Genomic DNA, 26355 nt, shown 5'->3' on the forward strand with positions numbered 1-26355 from the left:
CAGTTACCACATCTTAATAGCTGCCAAATTTTCAAGTGTGCTCTCCAAGGCCTGAAACCGTTCTACAAACAGGCCACTGTTACATGGATATGGCATATCACAGCGTGAACATAATCAGATCGCAGCAGCTCATTTTCCTTTATCAACAAGACTCAATATTTGGCTTTTTTTTCTATTTAGAGATACCCCAAAACCGATTTTATTTCTACCGCAAAACAATTCGGTAATGTTTCTACTAACCAAATTTATTGTCTATTAGCTACTTTACTTGAATTTCTAGATGCTATGTGATACTCGCACAGCTTGATTATGCTTTTGCGACCAAATACTCGGTCAGTTTTATGGAAAATTGTACCAAACTTGGACAGCAAATTTCAATAACATATTAGCTTAATTTAAGATTAAAAAGCACAAAAAATAGCTCCATTATTGTGGCCTCGCAGTATGGTCCATCCTTGACAGTTATTTCAACACAAAAAGAAAGAGGTTCAGAAAGTTGCACCGAGACGGGAAAGATGAGTTGGCCATAAGAATTTCGGACTCGGGAAATTAGGCAGAAGAAAATAAATACATGAGGAATCTGCTACACTGTAACAAGGAAAATTTCATGAAATTGACAATTATAGTGTTTTACAACAGAGAAGGCAACGATATATACATCAATTTGGGCACAAAATTTAGAGATGATATCCTACAAATTTTCCAAGCTGTTAGCTGGATCATTTATTCAATAGGAAAAAGGTACATAAATCTATGGTAGCGGGGGCCAAAATTTGAATTTCCACAAATACGAGTAGTCGGCTAAGAAACACATATCAGAAGCATAAAGTCAGAAACCTTCGAGAGCATGTAAATTGTGTGAAATTCTACCTTTTGGACTCCATTACTCCATCTTGTGTGTCATAGAACTATAACTATGACTAATTGAATTTGTAGATTACCTTTCTATCATTTTGCAGACATGCAAAATGCACATCTTTCAACTGAAGAGTAATCTGCGGAAACGTTTTACTTTACTAGAACCATTCAAAGACTTCGAGTGGCCATTGGATGAAAATTTGTCCTTCAATGTTCTCCGCCTTTTTCTTGACCGGATCAAGAAATCTTCAGTGTCTAAAACGTAAGAGACCTAGGGCATCCGGAACCACAAAACAGTTAGCAAGAGAGACAAGGCTCTTCAATTTGTGTCTATTACTAACGATAGCTATAGTACCTTTGATGAACTGCATGCTATCTTACATTCTAGACCATTAATAATTTGAATTCCTTCCATAGCTTCACCAGGAAAAGTCTCATCTCCAACTCCATACTTCCGCTTGTTTCTGCAAAGATACGAGCAGCATTAACCATTGATATAAAATATTCAAGAAAGCACTCTCTGTTGATATACTACCTTGTCAAGAACACCCCAGGGTTCTCCTTCTTCTGAGGAATAACAGAGAGGAGTTCATTGCTCAAATAAGCTGCAAAATTCGGGTCCATTGACACCGCAGACATCTCAGGCTTATCATGAACATAGTCCATGAGTTGTATGGATAGACTTGTTGGTGTAGATGACTGCAGTGTGGAGGTCATTTATCAATTAGTTTAAATGGAAAAGGGAATGCTAGGTTCTATATTGGCCACATAACATAAAAGGAAGCAAAGATGTCGCAAAGACTTACACATGCTATTCTGTATATGCTCTCTTCATTAAGAAGAACACGCACATTTTCATGGTAAACTACATCCGAAAATGTGCTAGATTTTCTTGAGGTTTCATACGCATACAGTTGGAGAAGTTTACTTTCCAACTCATCAGTTGCAATTGTCTGTAGCTGCACGAGATGCAGAACAAAATTTTAAGAATTGTACAAGACAGCTGCATACACCAAACAAGGAGAAAATGAAAAAACACAAGCATTTACCTGTTTGACAATTTTGTATATCAGTTTGTCTAAGGTGAAGAGAAGATATGACTGAGCTCCAATAATAGCTCGGCAGTCATCCTCGAACTTTGCATTGTCAGAGGAACCATCCAGCAGGTTATAAAGTGCACTCATGAATCTGAAACATTAAAGAGGAGCTTAGTCTAATTAAGTACAGATTAATCAAAATGAAATGGAACAGGAAACAAATCACACAAGTGACCTGGCATATGATTCAGTGGGGTTTATAGCATTTGAGACTCTCCATCTGTGTTCAGATGATGAAGAATGCAATTTTGCTTTCTGTAGTCTTTCATACAACGTCTGTAGTTAAGAGAAGAAACATTAATGTTGCATCACCTGAAGGACTTTTACTACATGATATTAAATAGCCTTACCTGGTGAAGTCTGAAAAGCACATAAAATGAATCATTTCCATAAAATATACGTGATTCCTTCTCCCTGTCATGAAATATAGAAGGAACTTGCTTAGTGAGAGGCCTGGATGTATGTTGAAGACGTTCTGAAAATGGCATAACAGCACCATCTCCTTCAGCATCATGGACATCAGCAGTTCCTTCCACCTCTCCTTCACTCTCTGCCTTGTTATCATTCTCATCATTGTCCCCATCTTCTTCACGCTCTTCTTCGTGAGAACCTTCTCCATTAGCAGACTCACTACCTGAAACATCACAATTTTCAGAAGCATTCTCACTATCCTCTGATGTCCCGTGAGCACTTGCTTCCCTTTCATCATCAGCATCATTCTCACATCCTCTCTCTCCACCACGAACTACTTCTTCTCTATGCCCACTTTGGTACAGCTTACTACTTGAACTTCCCTTTAAACTATGTGATACATTTGGACCACCTTCATTTGATGGTGTAAAATTATCCTCAAAATCACCATTTGGAGTTAATTCCCCCTCTTCTCTCTCAAGTTTACATTTTCCTATGGATTCTTCAAGACATTTCTCAACCTTGACACCTTCTGCTTTTGGGTCCACAAACCCTCCATCCTAAAATCATGCGGCAAAAAGGGAAAAAAAAATTAGAGATGGGGGGCAACGACAGATATACTGCAAGCTTAAATAGTATCTGATTGTGGTTTTCTTTTAGTTGTGTCTGTGTGCTTTGGGGTTTTCTTGGGAAAAGGGCTACTTGTGCACTCTCAATGTAATCTGATTACACCCACACTGCGGTCGGTTTCACATCCCAAAGAAGCAGAAAACCAGGTATCAGCTTCAAGTTTAGAGGCACTGCAAACAGTATCCAATTAAAAACAAGCCCAAAACCACTTCAATAATGGGAAACCTCTGTATGTGCCCCCTGGGCCATGTCGTGGAGGTTGCAGTGGGTGGAATAAAGATGTCGCAAGATAACCATTTAAGTTCTTAAAAAGCTTTTGTTCCACTAAATAAAAGCGATTCATAAGAAATATACAGCCTTGTAGAGATACTGTCTAGTGAAGGTCCTAACTTCTCTTTTCAACAATATTTTTGCATTCTCAATTCTGCAAAAGCCTACATGTAGGCATATAGTCAAGATTCACTATATATTCCAGAGGCAAGATCCACTATATATCTCCATGCATTTAGTGTTTGGGCATTTTCACGGGTCAGTGTTGGGTGGGTATCTAAACAGCTCAATTTGGGTTGCTATTTTCTGACGGGTTACTTTGGGCAATTAGCCGACCAGCAAAATTGCCCAACCCATAAAATTTTGGGCAGGTTACTTTTGGGGCAATTTCGCCACCCCTAGTCTGCGCCTGACAAGGGAGCAAGAGGCAGATAAACACAGTTCACAGCAGTTAAAAATTTCCTTCTTTTGGCGCCAAGATTTTTTGCCAGTGGTTTATCTAAAGACCGCCTCTTACTTCCTAATTGTTCGGCTTTTTGGGAATAGAGCATGGGTAAGAGGTTGAAGAAAGAGAACAAGTGGTAAGGGAACTTTTTTTTTTTTTTTGGGGGGGGGGGGTGTTACTTCAAACTCATGAATAGGTAAAGCAACTATATAGAAATGTCAGTCTCTATTTGGAGGTTGAACTTTAAAATAGTCAAGTGATCTAAAAGTCTTAAAACACAGTACCTTTGAGTCATTAGAAGATTTAATCTCAAGTTCACATTTGATTGAGGAACTACTAGGTCTGGAAGTACCTGCACCATGCCCTATCAATGGAAAGGGTACATCAAATTTTCAATTACAAAATCCCATGAAGAAAAGTGAAAAATACAAAATGGAAGAGCAATCCAAAGTAGGCAGCCCGTGAACCTGAAGCAGTTTCTCTACAGACTCTTCCATGGCTTTCCTCCACAACCGTGCCGTTTGAAAGCACTAGCTGGTCAGCACCAAAAGCCTCTCTGCTGAGACCAGATGCTGCATCCGCCATGTTGGGATCAGCGGCTGCCTTTCCATGCTGAAGGAGGGTCCTTGAAGTGACGATTTTCAGCGTCACACCAGTTGCATCAGGAGATTTATCATCCTTAAACCCATTTTCGCCATCTGCGATCCGAACTCTGGAAGAAATTGAATGCTGAGATGGAGGCTCTTCATCTCCATTCCTGGAACTGCTTTGTCTGCAATTCATGCCTGAGTCACTAGCAGGGGTACCAGCCCTTTCCCCATCAATTGCTGTGTTACCTTTAGCATTTTGATTTTTAGCCTTTACATCTCCACCATCCACTGCACCCTGAGTTTGACGAGGAACACCAAATATTGGTTCCAGGAAGGTGGTCCAAATCTTCATGACTTTATCCAACTGTTCTCTTGTACAAACTTCACTACATGAATACTTAATGATTTGATAAAGGTCTTCATGGATGTCAGAATCAAGATACTCGAACTCCAGATGAGGGATAATTGGTTGCCCATTTCCAGCAGCAACAGAGAGAAGCACATCATCTTCTTTGCACTTATTTTCACTGATTTCTTTGATCTCAGCCAGCAGTGCTGTGGGGACGGAAACATCAGTTCCTTGATAAATAACTACTTGTAGCAAGAAAAACTAATTCTTCAAGATAGAGAGAATTTTATAGAAAACGTTACAAAGCTCTCCTTCAAATATCCCATAAATAAAGGTAGGTCGGAATTGGTGAAAATTGGAAGGACTTTGAACAATATTTCACATAATGCACTATGATCTCTCAAAAGATCTTTCTCTACATTAATTCAAGGTGTGCTTCTAGTGCTGGGACAAAAATAGATGATTGAAAATTCTATAATCAACTCAAGAAAGAAGCACCATTGTGGATGTACAACAAACTTCCTCCTCTGTCTGCAAGAAAATAAAGGCACTCGTTGAATAAAACCTACTGCTGAATCGGTGAAAGCATTGTCATGACTATCCACAAGCAAATGAGTTTACATCTATCAATAATGACTACCAAGGGTAATCAGTTGAGACGGCACAACACCATATAGATGGTCAAATCTCTTACACCTCCTTTTGGCGTTTATTACCATTGTGATGGAACCTTTCCAAGTAAAGAACATCAGGCCACTTGCACGAATTGCTGTGAGCTTAGACAGATACAGGCTACTTCATTTACAAACAACAGCTAGCTTAGGCACACCAATTTTGCCAAATTAAGTTCCAAAGAGCAGATATGGTTTGTTTTTAATCTTTCGAGGAAGGGGAGAGGTTTTTAATTGTAAGTTGAGAATGTTACTTCTAGTTTATAATTTCCTAGTAGCTTCTAGTCTCAGACTAGAGCCTTCACGTCAAAACTCCTTGACTCACCTATATAGAGGATAATTCAAGACAAGAATACCTTTTTTTTATAAGATAATTAAATAATTCAAGACAAGAATACCTATAAGTAGTAATAGTCCTTATATCATCTGGAATAATCTGAAAAAAGGCTTGTGATCAATGCATGTTGTCCTATTTTATACGGTAAACATAAACCTCAACATTATTATAAAACTAAACAGTAGGCTCAAATATGTTTACTTTTGGTCGGGCAGGCATTGATGGAACCAATTCTCCAGCAGGGCAAGCATTAGATTCTTAAAGCTCGATAAGACTTCGGAGAGAAAGTTTTAACTACAGTTAGGTGAAAGCAAAAATGGAATTTCTGCTTCATCAATTTTTCAGCTTGTTGGGTTTTCTAGTTGTTAGAAAGTAGAACTCGAAATGGAACTGCTACACTGATTCTGACCTCTTGACAAATCTTGTGAGAGCCATAACTATTGAGCTCCTTCTAAAAACCCATTTCAACTTCTAAGAATATTGTTCTGGTTCTACAAGAGCCAATTTTTAAATTGTAAGCAAGGCTTGAGAGTTGAGACACCCCAGGTTACAAGGACAAAACACGGTTTCCTTCTAGAAGAGAATTCTAGAATTCAAAATTATAGAATAACTTTTGAAACACAATATGGTTGAAGTATAAAGTTCTTAGAATGAACTAGTTCTAAATCAGCAAATATCGCCTTACATTACCTTTTGTGCTCAGGCTTTTTGTGTCCTGCTGCTTGAAATAAAAGCTACGATGATCCAGTGATTTGTGATAGTTCTTAGCATAAATTTCAGCCCAAACTTTATTAAAATCAGAACGACACCTTGCCCACTCCTCTTGTTTCTGCTTCAAGCGAGTGAGTATAACTGGAAGGGCAAGTGGTGCATTCTTCCTTAACACATCCATAACATCAAGCCCGTGGTCACCGTAGAGACGTTCAATGCACCTTAGATTCAGAGCTATAGCAAAAGAAAGCATAAGAATTTATGATAACAACAATATAATAGCAATATCAGCATCAGTTATCAGCCTCTTACCAGTAAAATGTTCTTCAATACGGATATGACTTTCACTGGCAATAGTATTATCATTGATCTTGTTGAGCAATTCTTCAACACGTCTTGTTGTCGCATTGACAGATTCTAAAAGCATGTCCAGCTCAAACCTATTTTTATGAAAGCATCACCAATTGCAAAGGAGTATTAAGGAAAACTTTACAAGAACTGGTCAGAGGATAAGAGATCACTTCACATACTAGATAAAATGAAGGTTAAGACTTTAAGACCACATGCATCAAGACAACTTCCAACCTGTCATCTTCACATCGGAACAAGCTTTCTTCATACTGGTTTTTGCGCATATGTTTAAAAGAGTAATCCTCACTTCCTGATGTCACCGATACCCAGAGATCATTTAGTACATCAGCACCAATCTCGGTTCGCTGACTCGCTAAAGGAATTGGATACTGTAGTAAGAAAAGTTTTGCACCATCGGTGCAAAAGATTTATAAGACACTAATACATGTATCTGAGGAAGCAAATAGAGTTACTTTAAAAAATAGATCTGTACATTCTTTGGAAGAAGCCGATAACTCGGTGAGCAACTTTCACAGTTGGAGAGATCAAGTTCATGTATAGGCTTTGCTGCGTATTTATCCTTGCTTGGGTACAAAGACATCTTCTGCCCTTGTAGATCTTTACTTCCATAGGCGACGCCTCTGTCAGGTCTATCTCTTTCTCTTGTTTCGCGGACTCTATTCCTGTCTTCCCACTCGCAATCTCGTTCTTTGTCCCTGTCTTCTACTTTATCCGACTTGGGAACGTGTTCATCGTTCCATGAGGATCCTGAAATGGATTTGAGATAAGTCAGATATCTAGTGGACATACAGGTGCCGCAATCCCATTGTAGTCATTGTCATATCGTTAGAAAAGACTTCAAGACTACAGCTAACATCATTCTTACGTGTTTTGCTCAGAATAGCAGCAAGATAACCATCTGCAGAAAAACTCCAAATAGAATAAAATCTTTATTAAGATCTGGAAAATGAAACTCAAATAGCAGTAGCAAAGCAATGCAAGTGTAACAGAAAAGTAAGCAGGAATCATTAGCTTATTACCTGTCCTATCACAATGAGAAATAAATTCATCAAATCCGTCCATGAGATCTGGATGTTTCACGAGTAAGCTGCTAACCTAAGGCGAATAAATTTTTACTCCAAATTAGTGATTTCACTGATACTATAGAAGCATTATAAATAAGAAACTGAATCATGTAATTGACAACTAATATTGAAACACGGTTGCAAGCATAAAGTCAAGCCAGACACAGAAAGACATGCTGGTGGAACCACATTCTCATTAAGAAAAGATTCATCAGTGTGTCTAAAGTGACATATTATACTTCCGTGAACTTTCATCATTTTTCTTTTTGGAAAAAGGGGTGGGGGTGGGGGTGGGGTGGGGGTGGTGTATTTATGCAATTGATAATCAATGTCATTACTGTCTATGACGTCAGATGTATGTGAAGATATATCAACATTGGGATGCATACACAAGATTTCTCACTACAGACAAAGCTGTATACTACTTCCCTAAAACAAAAGAAGGGATATAGCAGATATATAGGTCATTGCCATATTGGTTTCATATTTCTATTATAAAATGTTCTCAATTAGTTCAAGGGTATTGATAACCTTCACCAGGACAAGTAAATTAAAAAATTCAACCAAGCTCAACGAAAAGAAATTTCAAAGGATGAAGAAGGATACCAGGGATTGTAATTGTGGTCTTGTAACTATTTCCTTGCTATAGATATGAAGGCACTTAAAAAACTGATTTCGATCTCCAATATCCTGTAATCTTTCTTTAATCCGCTCACAGTAAGCAAAACCATGGTCCTGCATACCTGCTCCAACATAAGTAGATTACAAGCCATTCAACCAAAAAATCTGATGAAGCTAATAAAATGAAACTTAGAATATGTTTACAGGAAATGAAGCATACAGGCAGCAAATTCAGATGACCAAATTGTTATATACCACACAACAAGGTGCAAGTCTCAATCATAATTTTCCTAATATCAATACTTAGCTTGCAAATTTATTGCAAGTAATAATTTCTATATTAGTTTATTACTTTTCAAGGTAGGAACAAGAAAATTACATCAATCGGCAAACTTACTGTGTTCAAACTGGTCAACAGCAGAATCTCTATGAACAGATTTTCTGTCCAGCTCTCTATCCTCATATTGTGGATCCCTTCTTTCCCTTTCAGTTTTCATCGTTGTTTCTTCATATTCTGGATCAGGCCGATCGACATGTGAAGTAGCCTTCTAAACCAGCCAAAAGATAAAAATACCCTGATTTATCAGCCAAAATTCAACGACATTGGATTCTAGAAATCGCCGTCAAGAAACTACCTTCTCGACGTGCATGTGCCTTGTCGTGGTCATCGAAGAGCTTTTCGCATCATAACGCAGGATAGGGGCCCTATGAGTTTGAGCCTGACGAGCTCGGGCTGCGGCCATGGCATCAGGTAAAAAATGGGTGAACTCTTCAAGCAAATCAGGATGGCCACGGAAAAGGTAGGAGACCTGCAAAAACATAAAATCACCTCAACATGCGTAAGATCTCAGTAGTGACATTTGAAAGAAATCAAATCTCAGTATGAGATTAGAAAACATTCATGCTTTCCGTTTTTACTCAAATGCAAAGAAGCTGTCAAGCAAAGGCGAGTAACATACCTCATTATAAACTTCTGCAATGGACTTGTTTTCCTTTCTATACATATTTAAAATATCGAGAAATGATTTATATACGAAATCATCACCTTGAAATCTAGTCTGCAAAGCAGAATGTTATTCAAATGAGAAGAGCAATTTTAATTCAGAAAGCAGCATTCATTAGTTGCGTGATGCTTCACCTTTATCTTGTTTACAAAACTGATTGCTTCTTCAAATTCAACTGGCTTTTTCACTGGAGGTTCGTCCTCGGGATTGGTGATCTCATATCCCTTGGGCAAAAATGTATTGAACCCCATAATTAGGCTTTGATGCCCTTTGAATAATTCCTTCACCCTCGCTATGACACCAGAAGTGTCAATTCTGCAAACAAACAGTCCCAAGGGAAAGGATTAAAAATCTAATCAAGCACCAAATATTTTGCTAAATCAATGGCAGTTAACCTATCAAGATTCTACCTTTGAGCCTTGAAATCTTTCATGACTTCAAGAAACTCATCATATTTGTCCCTTCTGTCCTGAAAGATTTCCTTCACTGCCTTTAGATAAGAAAGGGCGTCGTTTGTTGTTAGCTTATTCGCACTGCTGCCACCCATCATTGGGGATTGCCCTGAACTGCAGTGTCAAATGTAATAAGACATGAAATAAAAAGCACACATCTTTCTACAGGGAAATCAACATCTATCACGAGCCCTTTGTACAATCACATTAAGTCACAGTATCAATACTGAATGTCAATATTAGAAAGGAAAAATAAGGAGAAAAAAAAAAGATTTCGTGCCAATATTACAAAAAGGAAAACAAAATTTGGAGACTTGATGCAACTACACTATACTCGCTGTTCAGCTCAAATAGAGGATAAAATTTAGTAAAAAACAAAAAAGCTTATCACTTTAGAAAAACAAACTACTGCCCCTACCAATTTGTATAAAGCTTCGGCAACGTAAGTTGAAGGTCACCAAATTATACGTTAAGATTTTGGAAATATTACCTAATAACTTCACAATTAGCACGAAATACATAATAATTTTGCAGTATAATAGAAGTTCAAAAGAATGATAATTTATTTATAAGACTTACGGTTCAGCAGGAGAAGAGACAACAATGGGGCGTTTGAGTTGAGAACTCATGTACACGTCATCATCTCTAAGTTCACCATTTTGTAAATTTAATCCTCCAATTAACAAATAATACAAAAATCCTGAAAAAACAAATCACATAATACTCACTTCATTAATCATACACAATTACAGATCTAACAAACCACAATTATCAACTAACAATCCTTAACTCTTACCACAGATCACCTCCAAATTCTCATCAAAATCCTACAATAAACAAAATAATTAATCCGATAATACAAAAAATCCTTTTTTACTAAATTACATTTACTTGAAAGAAAAGCATAAACAATGACGTAAGTAAAAGATTGAGAATATTTACAGAGAAAAAAGAGATCTTCAAACGAGTCCGTTAATGGCGGTTGCTTTTTATATTGTGAAAAATTCTTCCAAAGGAAGAAGAAACAAACAGTTCCTTTTAACAAAACTGTGTGTTTTTGGTGTGTGTATTTTGTGTGTGTAGAGTTAGATGAATATGTAATTCAATTCCTTATTCAAACGTATATATGAAAAGAAGAGAAGAAGCTAAAATGGAAAATATAGCTATGGCTATGGCTATGGCTATGGCTGTGATTTAATTTTATATTTTTTTTGCTAGTTAATTGAAGATTATAATATGGAGAAAATTATCTGCTTTCTGATACAAAATATGTGAGAGGAGCAAAGAGAAAAAAAGAGAGAGATTTATAGTGTTGTTATATTTGTTATATCGTCTTAGCTGGTGTTATTTTGGTGATATTATATGGGGATGGATATAATAAAATTTTCAATACAGAGAGCAAGAGGGAGAGGAAAAGAAAAAAAAGCCGCTAATAGGGGGGGGGAGTAGGGGGGTGGATGAGTCATTTTGACCTCTTTTCTATGGTGTCGAATGGACTACAAAATGAGACCTAAATTGCTAATTGTAGGTGATTAGGAGTTGATTATAATTATTATGAGAAATGGAGGATAAGTGTGATATCATTGGTATTTTTTCTTTTTGGTCAAAGAATACCATTACAACAATTTTATGGTTGTATATTTGACTCGAAATAGTTTTATGTAATTTTTTTCTTGATTAATTCGAAATATTATATAACTCAATATCATCTAGAAAGTATGATCCGATTTTAAGGGTTCCCCATTAGCTTTACAATTATGTTCAAAATAGATTGATAAAGATTATACCTGATATCCGATAATTGATGTGTAATATTATATCTTCACGATTTATAAATATATATTGAGAAATCAATATTAAATTTTTTTTCCCTGAAATTAAATGGTTTTAGCTTATTGTTTCACACACCATATACTCTTTAATCCCTTATAGATGTGTTTTTTTGTTTTTGTATATATGTATATAAAAAATATACTACAATCTATGATGAAGAAAATAAAGGAAGTCGCCTTTCATTGTTATTTGCTGCTTTTTTATTTTTATTTTTTTAGGGGTGTCCAGTCCGTGGAATGGAGACAGGTTATAGCAGGTAGAGTCGCACGTGTAGGTAATTAGGAGGAGACTGAGGTTTAAGTGTAGATAATTACTGTATTTGGTTTGTCAAGTATTTTATGCCAAATAAGCAAATATAAGACAGTAAGGGCAAAATTGTCAGGAAAAAAATATTATTACCGGAGTTACGTACTAAAGCTTGTGCACGCTGCGGATTTGCTAATTGGGTTTATTTGGTTGCCTAATTAGTGAATTTAGGGTTAGGGTTAAGACTTTTTGGATTACCTGATTGGGAAAACTGGAAAAGTGGATGGATTTCATTTTCAGTTCTTTCTATTTTTTCCCTTTTTGTTTTCCGGTGACCTGTGAGTTGGAATCCCTTATATTTGGCTATTGCCTATTGGTAAAGGAGCTAACGAAACAAAACTAAAAGGAGAAGAAACCTTGACTTGACTTGGGTTTTTTTTTCATTTTTGTTATTTTGGTTTTTTATGTTTTTTCAAGAAAAGAGGATGTCAGAGTACAAACTCTTTTTATAATACGAGTTGCTTCTTAACCATACTAATATCATGTATATATGCTATTTTTGTTGACGAAATGTGAAGTATAATGGTGGCATTCATATTAATGGTATGTGGAGTATAACGATGATATTCTTGTTGATAAAATGTAGAGCATAAGGGTGATATTCATATCGATAATATGTGAAGTATAAGAGTGACATTCATATCGATGATTCGTGGAATATAAGGGTTTCATTTTTATTGATGAACGTAGAGTAGTTTGTACCGGAGGCGTCCAAAGCTAGAAGCAAAATTTTGAAGTAGAATATTCGAAAAGGTGTCATTATAACAATATATTATCTTTTATTCTAACTGGGGTAACGCAATGGAAGAGGTCGAAAATCATGTTATATTTTACAATGAAAAGAATTTTTATTTTATAATAATTAAAATGTCAATAATGTTAGAAGACAACAAATCAGACTCTTTAAATGGTTACTTAAGCCACTTTAGAGTTTAGTACAAATAAGAGGAATTAGAACTGTTAGAATATCACTCAATCGTGCTGTAACATAACAACCAAAAAACTCAACATCCAACTTTGGGTTGCCACGGGGTCAAGCAATTATTTCGGATCCTTGTTAAAATGGTTTGGGATTGGGTTATTTAAAGTTGGATCTCAAAGGCCTGTCCACTGGATTTATCCCAAAGGCCTGTCCACTGGATTTCCAAAGCAATTGCTGTGAGAGCCCGTTTGGACATAAGAAATTTTTTCCTTTTTTTCAAAAAAAATTTACTTTTTTCCGAAATCAGCGTTTGTTCGTAAAATTTTTAATTTTCACTTAAAGATGCATTTTGAATATTTAAAAAACTCCAAAAAGTTATTTTTCAAAATTTTCACTCAAATCACTCACAAAACTTCAAAAACAACCCAAAATTATATTCATGTCCAAACACAACTCTAAATTTTAAATATCATTTTTACTTAAAATTTTTTTCCCCTATTATGGAATTTCACAATTCTTATGTCCAAACGCCGACTAAAAATAGCACGGGCTAGCCAGTTTTCGGACTGATAATTCAAAAATAGCCAGCGTTTGTAAAATTATTAAAAAATAGCCACTATTTTGCTGCAATACGGACCGGTCGAGCATAATATACTGGAGATTGGTGCACATGTGTATGAACTTCCAACATATTATGCTGGAACTCCAACACACGAAAAGTTCTAGCATAATATACTGGAGATTGGAGCTCCTGTGTATGAACTTCTGGAACTCCAGTATAATATGTTGGAGTTCCAGTATAATATTATGCTGGAATATTTTCCGGATTTTGAACAGTATTTTCGTTTAGATTTATCTTTACATGAAAAGTGGCTAAATTTTGATTACTTTTGAAACTGTGACTATTTTTGAATTACCGCTTGTAAATCTGGCTATTTTTGAATTTCTCCCGCAATTGCTTATGTGGAGAATATTCCAAATGAAGAAAATAGTGATCCGCTTGAGAAATCAAAGCCAATTTCGAGTATTATCACTTTTAGCCCGCGCCAGAAACTATTTATATCTGATAGTCAAAAAGGTATATAAAATTTATATAATTTTTGTATATAACATACATAATATATATATATAAATTTTATATATTTTTTAGTTATTATTTTTACGGCGGCTATAGAATGTTGTTTTTCCGCCAATTTTTCGCGATCAAACCCATAATGCTAGTCGGTGTTGCTTTGGCTGCAAACTTTCTTTGACGGCATCAAAGTAATTTTATTTATTAAAAAAAAGGAAGAAAAAGAAGAAAGAAAAGAATAAACTCTGACAACGGGAAGAATTTGAATCACTTGCAAGTTAACGATTACAACTTTCCCAACTTGGACTTTTATATATATATATATATATATATATATATTTGGACCGTACCAAATAAATGTGGGTATGAAAAATATATTCTATATATTAAGTTTAATACTAATAAAGCATTAAATATTTTTGGGACCATAGGATTATGAAAACAACTATAAGTCACAAAGTAATTAACACCCAAAGTGCCAACTTCTAAATTTATATACTATTCCAATTGAAGTTAAATTAGTTTTAACCTCTTAAGTAGCAAGCATATTTTCATCTCGTATAATTTAGATTCCTCTTGTTGGATAGTAATTTTATAATAAAACTTTATTCTTGAGTCTCAACTTCATTAGTATCTTTCCACTCATGTGATTTATAATTTCTTGTCTTTGCTCTATTTGTTTTAAGCTACCATAAAATAGTAAGATGGATCTCTATTCTGGACATCTTTTATATTCATGTGATTCATCACTTTTTAAATAGTAAAAATATCTAGAGAATTTTACCAAAGTCATATGTAAGTATGCAATTTATCGCATTCTAACTTCTACTAGCGACTATTACACGAAGATTAAAAAAACACCAAAAAATTAATTGAACCGTATAGATACAAAGAGAAACCAAGATGATTGAGATGATTTCAAAAAGTTTAATTTTAGCTATACAAAATAGAATAACCAAAAAGTTAGTATGGTATAAATTTTAAAAAATAACCGGCCGAACCGAACCATTGACACACCTAATCTAAAGCGATAAAACACGAAGAAAGAAATTGATCAAACAGTGAAAAACAAAAACAATTTGAAACTATGTTTTTTTTGTTAGTTGACTTTTAATTGCATTTGTTATTTAACACAAAACAGTAAATAACCTTTACCTAGTATGAAATATACTATTGTAATGCTATCTACTAATACATTATACATGTTACTTTTTTCTGATATAGATATAGGTTTAGCAATTAGAAGAGAGAGTGTGTATTGCATTGATTATATTCATAACTTTTTGTCCTACAGTGGTTATTTTCCTGCCTCTATATTGGTCCAGTTAACGAAAACCAAGTGTTTATTTCAATTAACATCAGCATCTTCTCTCGTCAGGTGTTTTATAGAACGAAATTTTGCTATATAAGGTGAGAATCATTTGAAAGTTTGTAAAAGAAAAGTTCAAACTGCTTCTCTCTCTAATTGATTTCAAAGATTTTCATACATTAACTTGGGGCTGAGCCCATATACAGCCCAACTAAAGCAAGGGGTCCAGTTTGTTTAGTGGATGGATCATAAGTTTGGGCCTTAACGATGTGGGAGAAACAGGAAGTTTTGGGAAAAATTTGACAATTCTTCTTATGTGTTGTCACTTGGTGTCATTTCCCCCTTAGACTTATAGCATGTTTGGCCAAGCTTCTAAAATCAGGTTATTTTAAGAAGTGCTTTTCGGATTTGTGTTTGGTTATTTGATTTAAAAAGTACTTTTGAGTAGCAATTAGTATTTGGCCAAACTTTTAAAAAGTGCTTCTAAGTATATTTTTCTCAAAAGTGCTTTTCAAAAAAGTATTTTTGGAGAGAATCTATTTTTTCTGCTGTTAAAAAACTGCTTCTGCTTCTCCTCAAAAGCACTTTTTTTCCTTTCAAAAGCTTGGCCAAATACCTTAATTTTAGAAAAAAATACTTTTGATAAAAAAAATAATTTTACCTCAAAAGAAGTTTGGCCAAACAGACTATTAGAGGCTAAAGGCCCATATGCTCTATTGCTATGTGATGCACACAGAGTTCAAAGTTGATATCGGTTAGGTTTGTGATCCACCTATGGATTATATCAACAGTCAGACCTCTCTTATATAACAGTCATTCACTATAAAAATCAAGTTTTCCTTATAATTGATTTTTTAAGTTATATTTTACCTCTCTATAGAAGCTTTTTACCTATAACAACAACAATCATATTTATAGCAGACCGCTCTTTGTAAAATTACCCCTCTATAACAACCATATAGAATTTTTAAGGTTACTAATAATAATTCTAAAAATATATATGTAAGCATTTCAATTTTATTGAATTTAAATTCAATAAAATAATTTGGACTATACTTTAAATTCAAGATATATTAGTCCAAATAAATTTATTGGGCTAATATAATTATATAAGTCTGATATAGATGGACTTAATAAATTAGTCCAAGTTCATTGGGCTAAAGTGATGAGCCCACTTCATTAAGCCCAAGATGACATCTTCTTAGAGGCCCAGTTTGGTGCCACGTGTCAACTGACGTGGCACGCCAAGTCAAACGGAAGATCCAATAGGATCATGCCACGTGTCAAAATAACAAGGCATGCCAAGTCACATTAAATGGCTAATGAAATCGCGCCACGTGTGCAAGTGACATGTTCTGGCCAATCAAACGCGGCCATGTCACACTTCAATTTGATTGGTCGGAAAGAGTTTGTTCTTATCACAACTCTTCCCTTCCACAACTATAAATAGGGGTCTTCATAACCCAGAAAAGATACCAGAAGCTATAACAAGAAGAAAGAGAGAGCTCGTGGATCAAACACTGCAAATTCCTCCACAAGTTTCAAGCTCCAAGCAATCAAGTTCAAGTTTAAGAAATCAAGTTCAAGTTCAAGAACGAAGAACAAATCAAGTTCAAGCTCAAGAACGAAGAACAAATCAAGGTCAAGTTCAAGCAACCAAGCTAAAGCTCAAGAACAATATCATCGTTCGTGGCGACAACTACATATTCAAGATCAAGCTCAAAGGCCCTTGAATTTATTTATTATTGAAAAGAAGAATTAGAGGATTCATAGAGATTGTACACTCATATTATTTGAAATCAGATACTAAGATTGTTGCAATATTTTTCGGTCCTGATTTTATTCTCTCGACGCAATTTATTATCCACAAATTCTGGCACGTCGAGTGGGACAATCTCTACCTCTCATCTTAACTTTTCAATCACTAAAGTTCAAGAACATTGAAATGGCTTCAAAGAAAATCAACTCCAGTTCAACTTCCACCAAAGCTGCTAATTCCAGGTTCTATGCTGATGTAGAAAGCATCCTCGATGTTACCTTTGGAAGCTTTGGACCAGTTACGAGGAGCAAAGCAAGCTCGTTAGGACAACAAGCACCCCAAGTGTCGTCCGCATAAACCCCTATTTTCGGATCTTCATCCTCAAAAGGAGTAAGATCTTTCACAAATGCACCCGAAGGAGGAAGCGATGTTGCTGAAAAGATCAAGAAAACTCTTGCTCTGCTTGACCTCTCCGGATCCAAGCACTCTGTTGTGAAGGAAGATGATGATACTTCAAGTGATGGATCCTCCCCACTTACACCACATAGAGTGATCCAATCAAGAATCAATCTGTGTGAAAATCCATGCTACTCTCCATCGTCCACGACAATCATGCAAGCCATGGTGATAAACACTTCATCCGTGGAGGAGCAGTTGGAAAACTTGACGGAAGTAGTCGCTGGCTTGACTAAGTGCATGCAAAATCAAGATGCTAGAATCGACAAGCTAACAAATAGGGTGGGAATCTTGATGGAAGAAGAATCCACCCATGCACCTGGCAAACTCCCAGAAGTTCAAGAGATTGATCATTTCCCACGACAAGTTGCATCCACTAAGGAAATTCCAGTCTCTTCGGAAGGGATGATAATCAACTAAAGAAGTTCATTGAAGGGACTATAAAAAACAAATATGAAGTCGCCTCCAGGTCCTCCTTTACCTACGCAAAGTCGTACACTTCAAGGATCGATATGTTGAAGATGCATACTGGCTATCAACCTCCAAAATTTCAACAGTTTGATGGCAAAGGAAATCCAAAGCAGCATGTGGCGCGCTTCGTTGAGACATGCAACAATGCTGGTACTTATGGAGATTACCTCGTCAAGCAGTTTGTCCGCTCATTAAAAGGAAATGCTTTTGATTGGTATACAAATTTTAAGGCTGGATCTGTTGATAGCTGGGATCAACTAGAGCAAGAATTCCTCAATCGCTTTTATAGCACAAGACGTACTGTGAGTATGATAGAACTTACAAATACTCATCAACGAAAGAGTGAACTAGTTATTGACTTTATCAATCATTGGAGGAATGCAAGCCTCAACTGCAAAGACAGGCTTAGTGAAGCTTCAGGCATATAGATGTGCATCCAAGGCATGCATTGGGGATTGCACTACATCTTGCAAGGTATCAAGCCTAGCACATTTGAAGAACTTACAACTCATGCCCATGACATGGAATTGAGCATGGCCTCTGCTGGAAATGAAAGGTTGCCCATCTATGAACCTCGCAAAGGGAACGACAAGCAAGAAGTCAGGAAGTGGGGCAAGTTCGTACCCAAGCCTGAAAGCAAAGAAGCTATGAATGTCAACACATCACCTGTAAAGTTCACGACGAAGGTGAGAAAGAAGTAGAGTATGAAATCCACTTCGTTTCAAGATAAGCTAAGTGGAAAGTTGACTCTAAAGGAAATGCAAAAGAAAGAGTACCCATTTCTGGATTCGGATGTGCCAGCCATTTTCGAAAAACTCCTCGAGTTAAATCTCATTGAGCTTCCGGAGATGAAGCGGCCAAATGAAGCTAGGAAAACTGATGACCCAAATTACTGCAAATATCATCGACTTGTGAGCCACCCCTCTGGAGAAGTGCTTTGTCTTCAAGGACAAAGTTATGTACTTGGCTCGTGAAAAGAAGATCGTGCTTGAAGATGAGAAAGCAAGTGCAAACCAAGTCTCTATAACCTTTGGATCATTCAGTACGGATGAATTATGTGGTTTTAAAGAAAGTAAAGATGAAGAATTACTGGAAAACAACAAAGCTGAAGTCAATCAATCTGGTGATGATGAAGGTTGGATGTTGGTGACTCGTCGTATGCACCACAAAAGGAGACCACGAAAAGAATCAATAGAACAACCAAAAAAGAAAATAATGGTGAAAAGACCCAGGGGATGGAATCCAGTTAAGCATTTGAAGAAAACAAAAGTGGAGGTGCACCATCCTCAAAAGCCACGACATCCAGTGACCTTGGAGGATTTCTTGCCATGTTGGTTTCGCATGAAGATTTCCCGTAATAGTATTGAGGCCTCTTGTTGCAATGCTGATAAAAGGGAAGAAAAGAGTGATGACCTACCGTTGGCACCATCTCCAGAAAAGCTCATCGAGTCTATCCATCAAGAAGTTAACACGTGCGAGAAAAAAGTTACATTCACAACTGACGACCTTCTACTAGGTGACACTCTTCATAACCGCCTGTTGTACCTGGTTGGCTATATACGTGATGAAAGGGTAAATCGAATTTTGGTTGATGAAGGATCCTTAGTGAACATCTTGCCAATTCGCACTGTGAAATAACTTGATATCCCTATGAACGAACTCTCTGAAAGTCATGTGATGATCCAAGGATTCAACCAAGGGGGACAAAGAGCCATAGGTGCAATCAGGTTGGGAATCACCATTGAAGATATGCAATCAAGTGCATGGCTGCATGTGATCGATGCAAAGACTTCATACAATGTCTTGCTCGGAAGGCCTTGGATACATGAGAATAAAGTGGTTCCATCTACCTACCATCAATGTTTGAAGTACTACGAGGGTGAAGTCGAGAAGAAGATAGTTGATGATGATGAGCCATTCACCGAGGCTGAGTCACACTTCGCCGATGCAAAGTTCTACTTGAAGAACCGCATTGTGAAGCAGCTAAAAGCTGATGATGGCATGAAAAGCATGAATGACGAGCCCACAACCAAAAGAGCTGAGGTGATTACTGGTAGAGCCAAAGTTGTTACTGAGGAGGTACAACCCAACGCGAATAAATCTCATAGAGGGGATATTGCGTCTTATGGCAAGAAAGTAAGTCCTGCACTCCAATATGTCCCTAAAAGAAAGAAAGACGAAGGCGAATAATCTAATCTCCAAACTAACATGCTAACTGATATAACTCTTCAGGTAAAATGAATTGAGGCAGTAAAGTTGTCCTCAAAGCCACTTGCAGGGTTTGTAGCCCAAAATCGTTTGCAGAATGTGGCATTCCCTACAAAACGAACAGATGAAGGTTTTGCTCCTAATGCTTACAGGCTATTTGCAAAATCTGGATACAATCCCAATGAGCCATCAAAGTTAGGGAAGCTCCCATCAGAAGATGCGACGAGGCAACCACGTGAAGGTTTGGGATACAAGCAACCGTCACCAGTGCGCATCTACATAAGAAGGGCGAGCAACAATTATATCACTGTAGAAGACGAATCTGCCGCTTCTAACAGGCCTTCAGTCTTTGATCGAATTGAAAAATCAACTGTGAGAACTTCTGTATTTGAGAGATTGGGTCCATTAAAGAAGGAGAATAAGTTCCATAGAAATTATCGAAATACAAAAACAGCCGCTTTGCCCAAAATTCAGAAGATCTCTAAAGATTTTCAAAGTTTGATTCCTTCTAGAATGAAGCGACAAACAAAAGTCATGTTTTTTTGTGATGAGGTACTGAAGGTGAATCCATACATTGTGGTCTACACTAAAGAACATGATGAAGACAAAGAAAGTGTGGGTTCTTCGTATCATGTTACTGTACAAGGCGAGAATGGTGTTCCATCTTCAATGGAGGACAATGCAGAATTGGAGGATGTTTCACCGTGTTATCACATATCCTTCAACGATGGGGACTCTCAAGAAGATGAAGATGCAGAAGATGCTCCACCTGAACTTGAAGAAGGAGTGAAGACTACAGTTGATGTCTTAAAAGAAGTTAACCTTGGCACCAATGAAAAACCAAGACCTACCCACCTAAGTGCTTTACTGGAAGTTGATGAAGAAAGCACTTATATTGAGTTACTCAAAGAGTTCATGGATGTCTTTGCTTGGAGCTACAAAGAGATGTCTGGCTTGGACCTGAAAGTAGCAGTCCATCACCTTACCGTCAAAAATGGTGCTCGCCCTGTTAAACAAGCCCAAAGGCACTTTAGGCCGGACTTGGTTCCCTTGATTGAAACCGAAGTTAACAAACTCATCGAAGCTGGCTTTATTCGTGAAGTTAAATACCCAACATGGGTTTCAAGTATTGTCCCTGTAAGGAAGAAAAATGGCCAGATTAGAGTGTGCATTGACTTCAGGGATCTCAACAATGCGTGCCCGAAAGATGAATTCCCGCTTCCTATTCCAGAGCTGATAATCGATGCTACTACTGGGTACAAGGCAATGTCATTTATGGACGGTTCATCGGGCTATCAAGTTTCGAGCTCAAGAACGAAGAACAAATCAAGGTCAAGTTCAAGCAACCAAGCTAAAGCTTAAGAACCAGATCATCGTTCGTGGCGACAACTACATATTCAAGATCAAGCTCAAATGCCCTTGAATTTATTTATTATTGAAAAGAAGAATCACATGATTCATAGAGATTGTACACTCCTATTATTTGAAATCAAATACTACGATTGTTGCAATATTTTTCGGTCCTGATTTTATTCTCTCGACGCAATTTATTATCCACAATGCGCACAATCTTTTCCATTGAACAAAGTTTCTATTTTGCATAAGACATAAGATTTCAAGATTTGCATATGATAGAAGATTTAATTGTTAAGCTCTTAGATTGTCTTCAAGGAAAAACTATTAGATACATTTTTGCTGAAAATTTGGACACAAATCTTCGCCAATTCAAGCATTATATCGCTAGTAAGATAATAAAATCTACGAAACAAACTACAATTACAAAGTTCTTCCATTAATCTTGAAAGAATTTATTTTCCTAAGTAGCTTTAAAGTGTGTGCCTTGGAGATTAAATCTTTATACATTTAGTTATGAATTTATTAATATTGTATTAGCTTTTCTTCAATATTTAACAAGTGAAATATGCATATCTTTTGAGATTTTAAATTTAAATAATTTTATTATCTTTTATATGTAACATTGAAAAAGGAAAATAGTTAATTTTTGGATAATTATTATCTATAACATCCAAAACAATATTTAAATCTCAAATGTTGTTATAGGTGTATAACATCCATTCACTATAAAAGCCAAAAAATATCGCAATAAACGAGGTTGTTATAGAGAAGGTTGAGTGTATTACTTATTACAAGAGATTTTTTTTGTTTCTATGCCACAATTCAAACTTCTTTATCAAAGTTCTCTAAAATTTATTATTTACCCGTTATAACTATATATTGATTTTTATATACATTTCCCTTTAAAAGACTCTCAAGCCATGATTAGTCCCTTCAATCAAGGGATTCAATTACACCCTTTTCCCTTTTTTTTTTCCCCTCTCTTTTCCCCTCAATCTCTTCTTCTGCCGCCGCCCTCTTCTTTTGTCGCGTTCCTCTTCTTTTAATTTATGGTCAATTTATGCCACATATTATTGACATTGATTTTTACAAAAAATGCCACATATTTCAATTTATGCCATATATTTTAATTGATGCCATTAATTTATAGATCGTGAAGTATCCTCCATATCCGGGGAAAAAAATCAATGATTCAAACGAAATCGTGATGAATGAAAAATTATTACCATTTTTGGATCATTTTCTCCCGGAACATGAAATTTATTCACGTGCTGAGATTGGGTAACGAAATTTATTTGCAAATTTCATACAATATTGATACAAAAATAATACAACTACAACATCATACAACGTAAAAATAACTTTTATAAACTATAATATAACTTTAGTATAATTTTGATACATACATACAATTTTCATACAATATTCATATAAAAAATAATACAACTACAATAAAATACAACTTTCATACAAATTTCAATTATTGTACACCTTTAATGTAATTTTGATACATAAATACAACATTATATAAACGAGAGTATTTATAGCTTAAATACAAATTCATACAATGATTCATATAATATATTTACAACTTTCATTCGATAAAAAAAAATATAGGTATAACAGAATACAACTAAATAGCGTTTTCCTATGATTGTTATACAACTTTAATACACCTTCTTCCTTTTCGGATTTTAAGCTGAAAATTCATCCAAAATCAACTCTAATCTTTACCAAATACCCTCAAAATTAATAAAATCCATAGGATATTCCCGATTGTTTGCAACAACGCCCAATCTAAATAAATAATAATTTTAAAAATTAGAATTCAAAATTAAAACTAAAATTTTTTTATGGTTGTCAATGTCTGGTGAGGCAACGGAGAATGACTGGTTAGCTAGTGATAGGCGGCGACGTCAAATCCATTATTGAATCTTTGAAGAAGAAAAGAAAAAGGAGATGAGGAAATAAGAGAGAAGTTTAGAAGATCTAAAGAAGAAAAAATAGGGCACAAGAATGAAAAGAGAGAGTGAGTGACGAAGAGGGGAGAGAGATTACTTAATGTGTGGATTCAGCTACCAAATTAAAAGGCTACAATTAAGGGATACTCAATTAATTCTAATTTGTATAGAATTAGTAAATTATTTATCAACTTGTAATTAAGTTAAAACCTCAATAGTGACGGTAAATAGCATCCAACGCAAAGCGGCCTTTCATTCCCTTGTTTCGTCCCCTCCTCCCTCCCCCCTCCCCCCACAAGCACCCCCGGCTCAGGGTGGACCAGAAAACGCTTTTCGTTTTCCAGGTTTCATAAGCAAACATTATTGTGAAAATCAAGGGAGAGTGTCGTTTTAGAAAAGATACAATAGTTTCCGATTCCCTCGAGCTTAAGGGTTTATTGATGACCGAGAAAAGTCTTCCGAAGAAGCAAGCTTTAACGCTCCCCAAGACAACAAAGCCATCATTGTGGGGAGGTTAAAGAGCATCCAACGCAAAGCGACCTTCTCGATTAATAGAAAATTTGACCCTCCCCCATTTGACTTGATCATTGAATTGGCCTAGCTAACATAGCTATCCGTCAGAAATAACTGCATTCCATTGCAGGCTACTATAGAGGCATATAATTTTTCGAGTGTTGACGAGTGCAAAACACACACTTAAATATGTTCGCTAGTCGAATATAGTATAATACAATATCGTATCCACATGAATTGGGGTTAAATAATATTATCGTAGTTTGTAGCTAGATTGCTATACAAGATGATCAAAAATTTAGATTTATGTGGTTGATACTAAAATTAATTAAGAACCTGGAGCTGATTGACTAATGACAATCGAAGCAAGGACTAAGCAAAGGAAGATATCAATGGGAGAAATTGGGGTTTTGATATGACAGGTGCTAGATAATTGTCTGGGATTTAACTGTAGATAATTCACTTCTAATGTTCAAGCGAGTCTCTCGAATTCACTTAATTATCAGTACAATTGTTTAGTAGAAACTCCTCTCTCGATTAAGTCTCAACCTCTCAATATGAACTAATTTAAGCTCTGTGAAGATATGCAAGAATGCGTAATGGATTGGTTTTTAGGAGAACCTCTCTTGATTATCCTCCTAACTAGGTTTAATCAATGATTCAACTAGCCTCTTTCGATTACTTAGAAGAATCTATAAACTTAACCAACAATATAATGTAAAGATATCACAAGTTATGCCTATTTCACTTACAAGAACAAGTGAATATAGATGCAATAATTAAATCTTTCAAAAACGATTAAAATACAAAAAAAATAGAGTTATAATCCACAAACAATCATCAATACACAAAATACATCAAACCCAAAAGGATCTACTGCATAGACATGAAGTTCTTCATAAATATAACTAAAGTATAGGAAGATATAAATTCAATTCAAACCCGGATCTTGAGTGAGGAAGGAATGATGAAATCATTGTGCTTGTGTTCTTCCAACTCCTCCTTAGCCTCCTTGGCCTTCTTAGGTCGAAATTGCATCAAAAGTGTCAAAAATGGTATTTTTTCGTGTATTTAAGCCATCCCCCAATAATTCTCGGACGAAATTATCCCTTTTTAGCGGAATTGAGAAATCACTCTAATATTTTTGGGCTACTGCACCGCATGCCACGCCATGCAACGCGCTTGTGAGGAATTCCATAACAATTCCAAAAATCAATATGCAGCATCGCACACTCAATTCTTTTGCTGCCTCTTTCATTTGTCTCCAATAACGAAGACTAAGCAGCCACTTTATTAGATCATGTGGTAGGAATAAAGTAACTTTTCTAAGGAATTCACCTCAAATATAATCAATTGTATTGCTTTCCAAAGGCACAGCTTGCCTCACGTCATCATTAAGCCATAGTTTTGGCCTTTGAACATTTTGCTCATTTTTTTCATACATCATTAATCCTCAAACGTGATCCCGGCTTAATTGTTTGGGCTTCTATTTAGACTTTAAAGCTTCAAATAGCTCGAATTAGCTCCACAATATTTACATAACTCAAAAATCACTCCTACACGGCATAAAATATAAAATAAGTGCAAAACACTATTAATTAAAGCTCAACACAAGTAAAGTGCAGTGAATTAGAGTGCGATAAGCGACTAAAACATGAGATTATAGCCTACTATCATGTGTTAAGAAAGATATTGAATCGAAAGCGGACATGCTTGCTCACTGGCTAGATCGGGCTGTCTGTACCTTTGCTAACTCTTCTGCCAGTAAGGAAGCTTGAAAGAGGGAATTCTCTGATCTATGACCCCGAAAGAAAGATAATCTTTTTTTCGATTCCGCGCATTGGAACTGAAAAGGGCTATTCATAAATAGTCTTCCTTGCTTCTTACCTTTTATCTAGTATGAGATAATCGGAGAGAGAAAAGTCTTTCCAATCCACTATTTTGAGCCCTTAAGTATTGGTGGGGTTGCCTGAAAATAGAACTGATTTCACTCCAAGTTCTGACAACCAGGTTTGGAAGTAGCAAGTCTTTCTAAGGATTTGTTTTCCTTGTCGTAGTTCATATTCAAGTTGGAAAAATTCTTCTTTTTCTTCTTATTGCGGAAACGGAGACCTCCAATCCCAGAATCCACTCATTTCACACCAACTAAAGCGGAACTTAATCACCACGATAGAGTTTTTCAAAACTAGTATAGCTAGGTAAAAATCTCCTATCACAATAAGCAAGATATGGGTCCGGAACTATTACTCCCTCCATTCCAATTTATTTGGTGGCGCTTGACTTGACGGAATTTAAGAAAAAAGAAAG

The 26355-nt window shown here is 36.1% G+C and overlaps 1 protein-coding gene across 3 annotated transcripts; it reads right to left on the minus strand.

Moving 5' to 3' along the window:
* Positions 1 to 591: 591 nt before the first annotated feature.
* LOC104092275 (paired amphipathic helix protein Sin3-like 3) lies at positions 592 to 11155 on the minus strand. Of its 3 annotated transcripts, none has more exons than XM_009597836.4 (24): positions 10825 to 11155; positions 10679 to 10709; positions 10462 to 10582; positions 9841 to 9996; positions 9565 to 9745; positions 9386 to 9484; positions 9062 to 9235; positions 8824 to 8974; positions 8412 to 8548; positions 7761 to 7836; positions 7607 to 7639; positions 7214 to 7488; positions 6955 to 7109; positions 6682 to 6809; positions 6349 to 6603; positions 4179 to 4856; positions 3996 to 4063; positions 2306 to 2926; positions 2131 to 2231; positions 1908 to 2046; positions 1665 to 1817; positions 1394 to 1557; positions 1214 to 1322; positions 592 to 1129 (listed from the first exon to the last, which is right to left on the minus strand). In XM_009597836.4, the coding sequence occupies exons 3-24, from the start codon at positions 10509 to 10511 to the stop codon at positions 980 to 982; spliced, it is 4053 nt and encodes a 1350-aa protein (XP_009596131.1). In that variant the 5' UTR covers positions 10512 to 10582; positions 10679 to 10709; positions 10825 to 11155; the 3' UTR covers positions 592 to 979. The 3 variants fall into 3 exon arrangements, with proteins under 3 accessions (XP_009596131.1, XP_009596118.1, XP_009596124.1); XM_009597823.4 differs by having other exon boundaries at positions 3996 to 4075; XM_009597829.3 differs by having other exon boundaries at positions 3996 to 4075; positions 8824 to 8971; positions 10825 to 10962.
* Positions 11156 to 26355: the final 15200 nt, after the last annotated feature.

The sequence above is a fragment of the Nicotiana tomentosiformis genome, chromosome 10 (genome assembly GCF_000390325.3).
Source record: "Nicotiana tomentosiformis chromosome 10, ASM39032v3, whole genome shotgun sequence".
NCBI classification, from domain to species: Eukaryota; Viridiplantae; Streptophyta; class Magnoliopsida; order Solanales; family Solanaceae; genus Nicotiana; species Nicotiana tomentosiformis.

What these genes read in the sequence shown, in the direction of transcription:
- LOC104092275 (XM_009597823.4), bottom strand. Translation starts at nt 10,511, where the DNA reads ATGAGTTCTCAACTCAAACGCCCCATTGTTGTCTCTTCTCCTGCTGAA. An exon ending in GGCACATGCACGTCGAGAAG is followed by an intron (nt 8,975 to 9,061) that starts GTAGTTTCTTGA and finishes TGGCTGGTTTAG; the next exon opens with AAGGCTACTTCACATGTCGA. An exon ending in TTCTCATTGTGATAGGACAG is followed by an intron (nt 7,640 to 7,760) that starts GTAATAAGCTAA and finishes GTTTTTCTGCAG; the next exon opens with ATGGTTATCTTGCTGCTATT.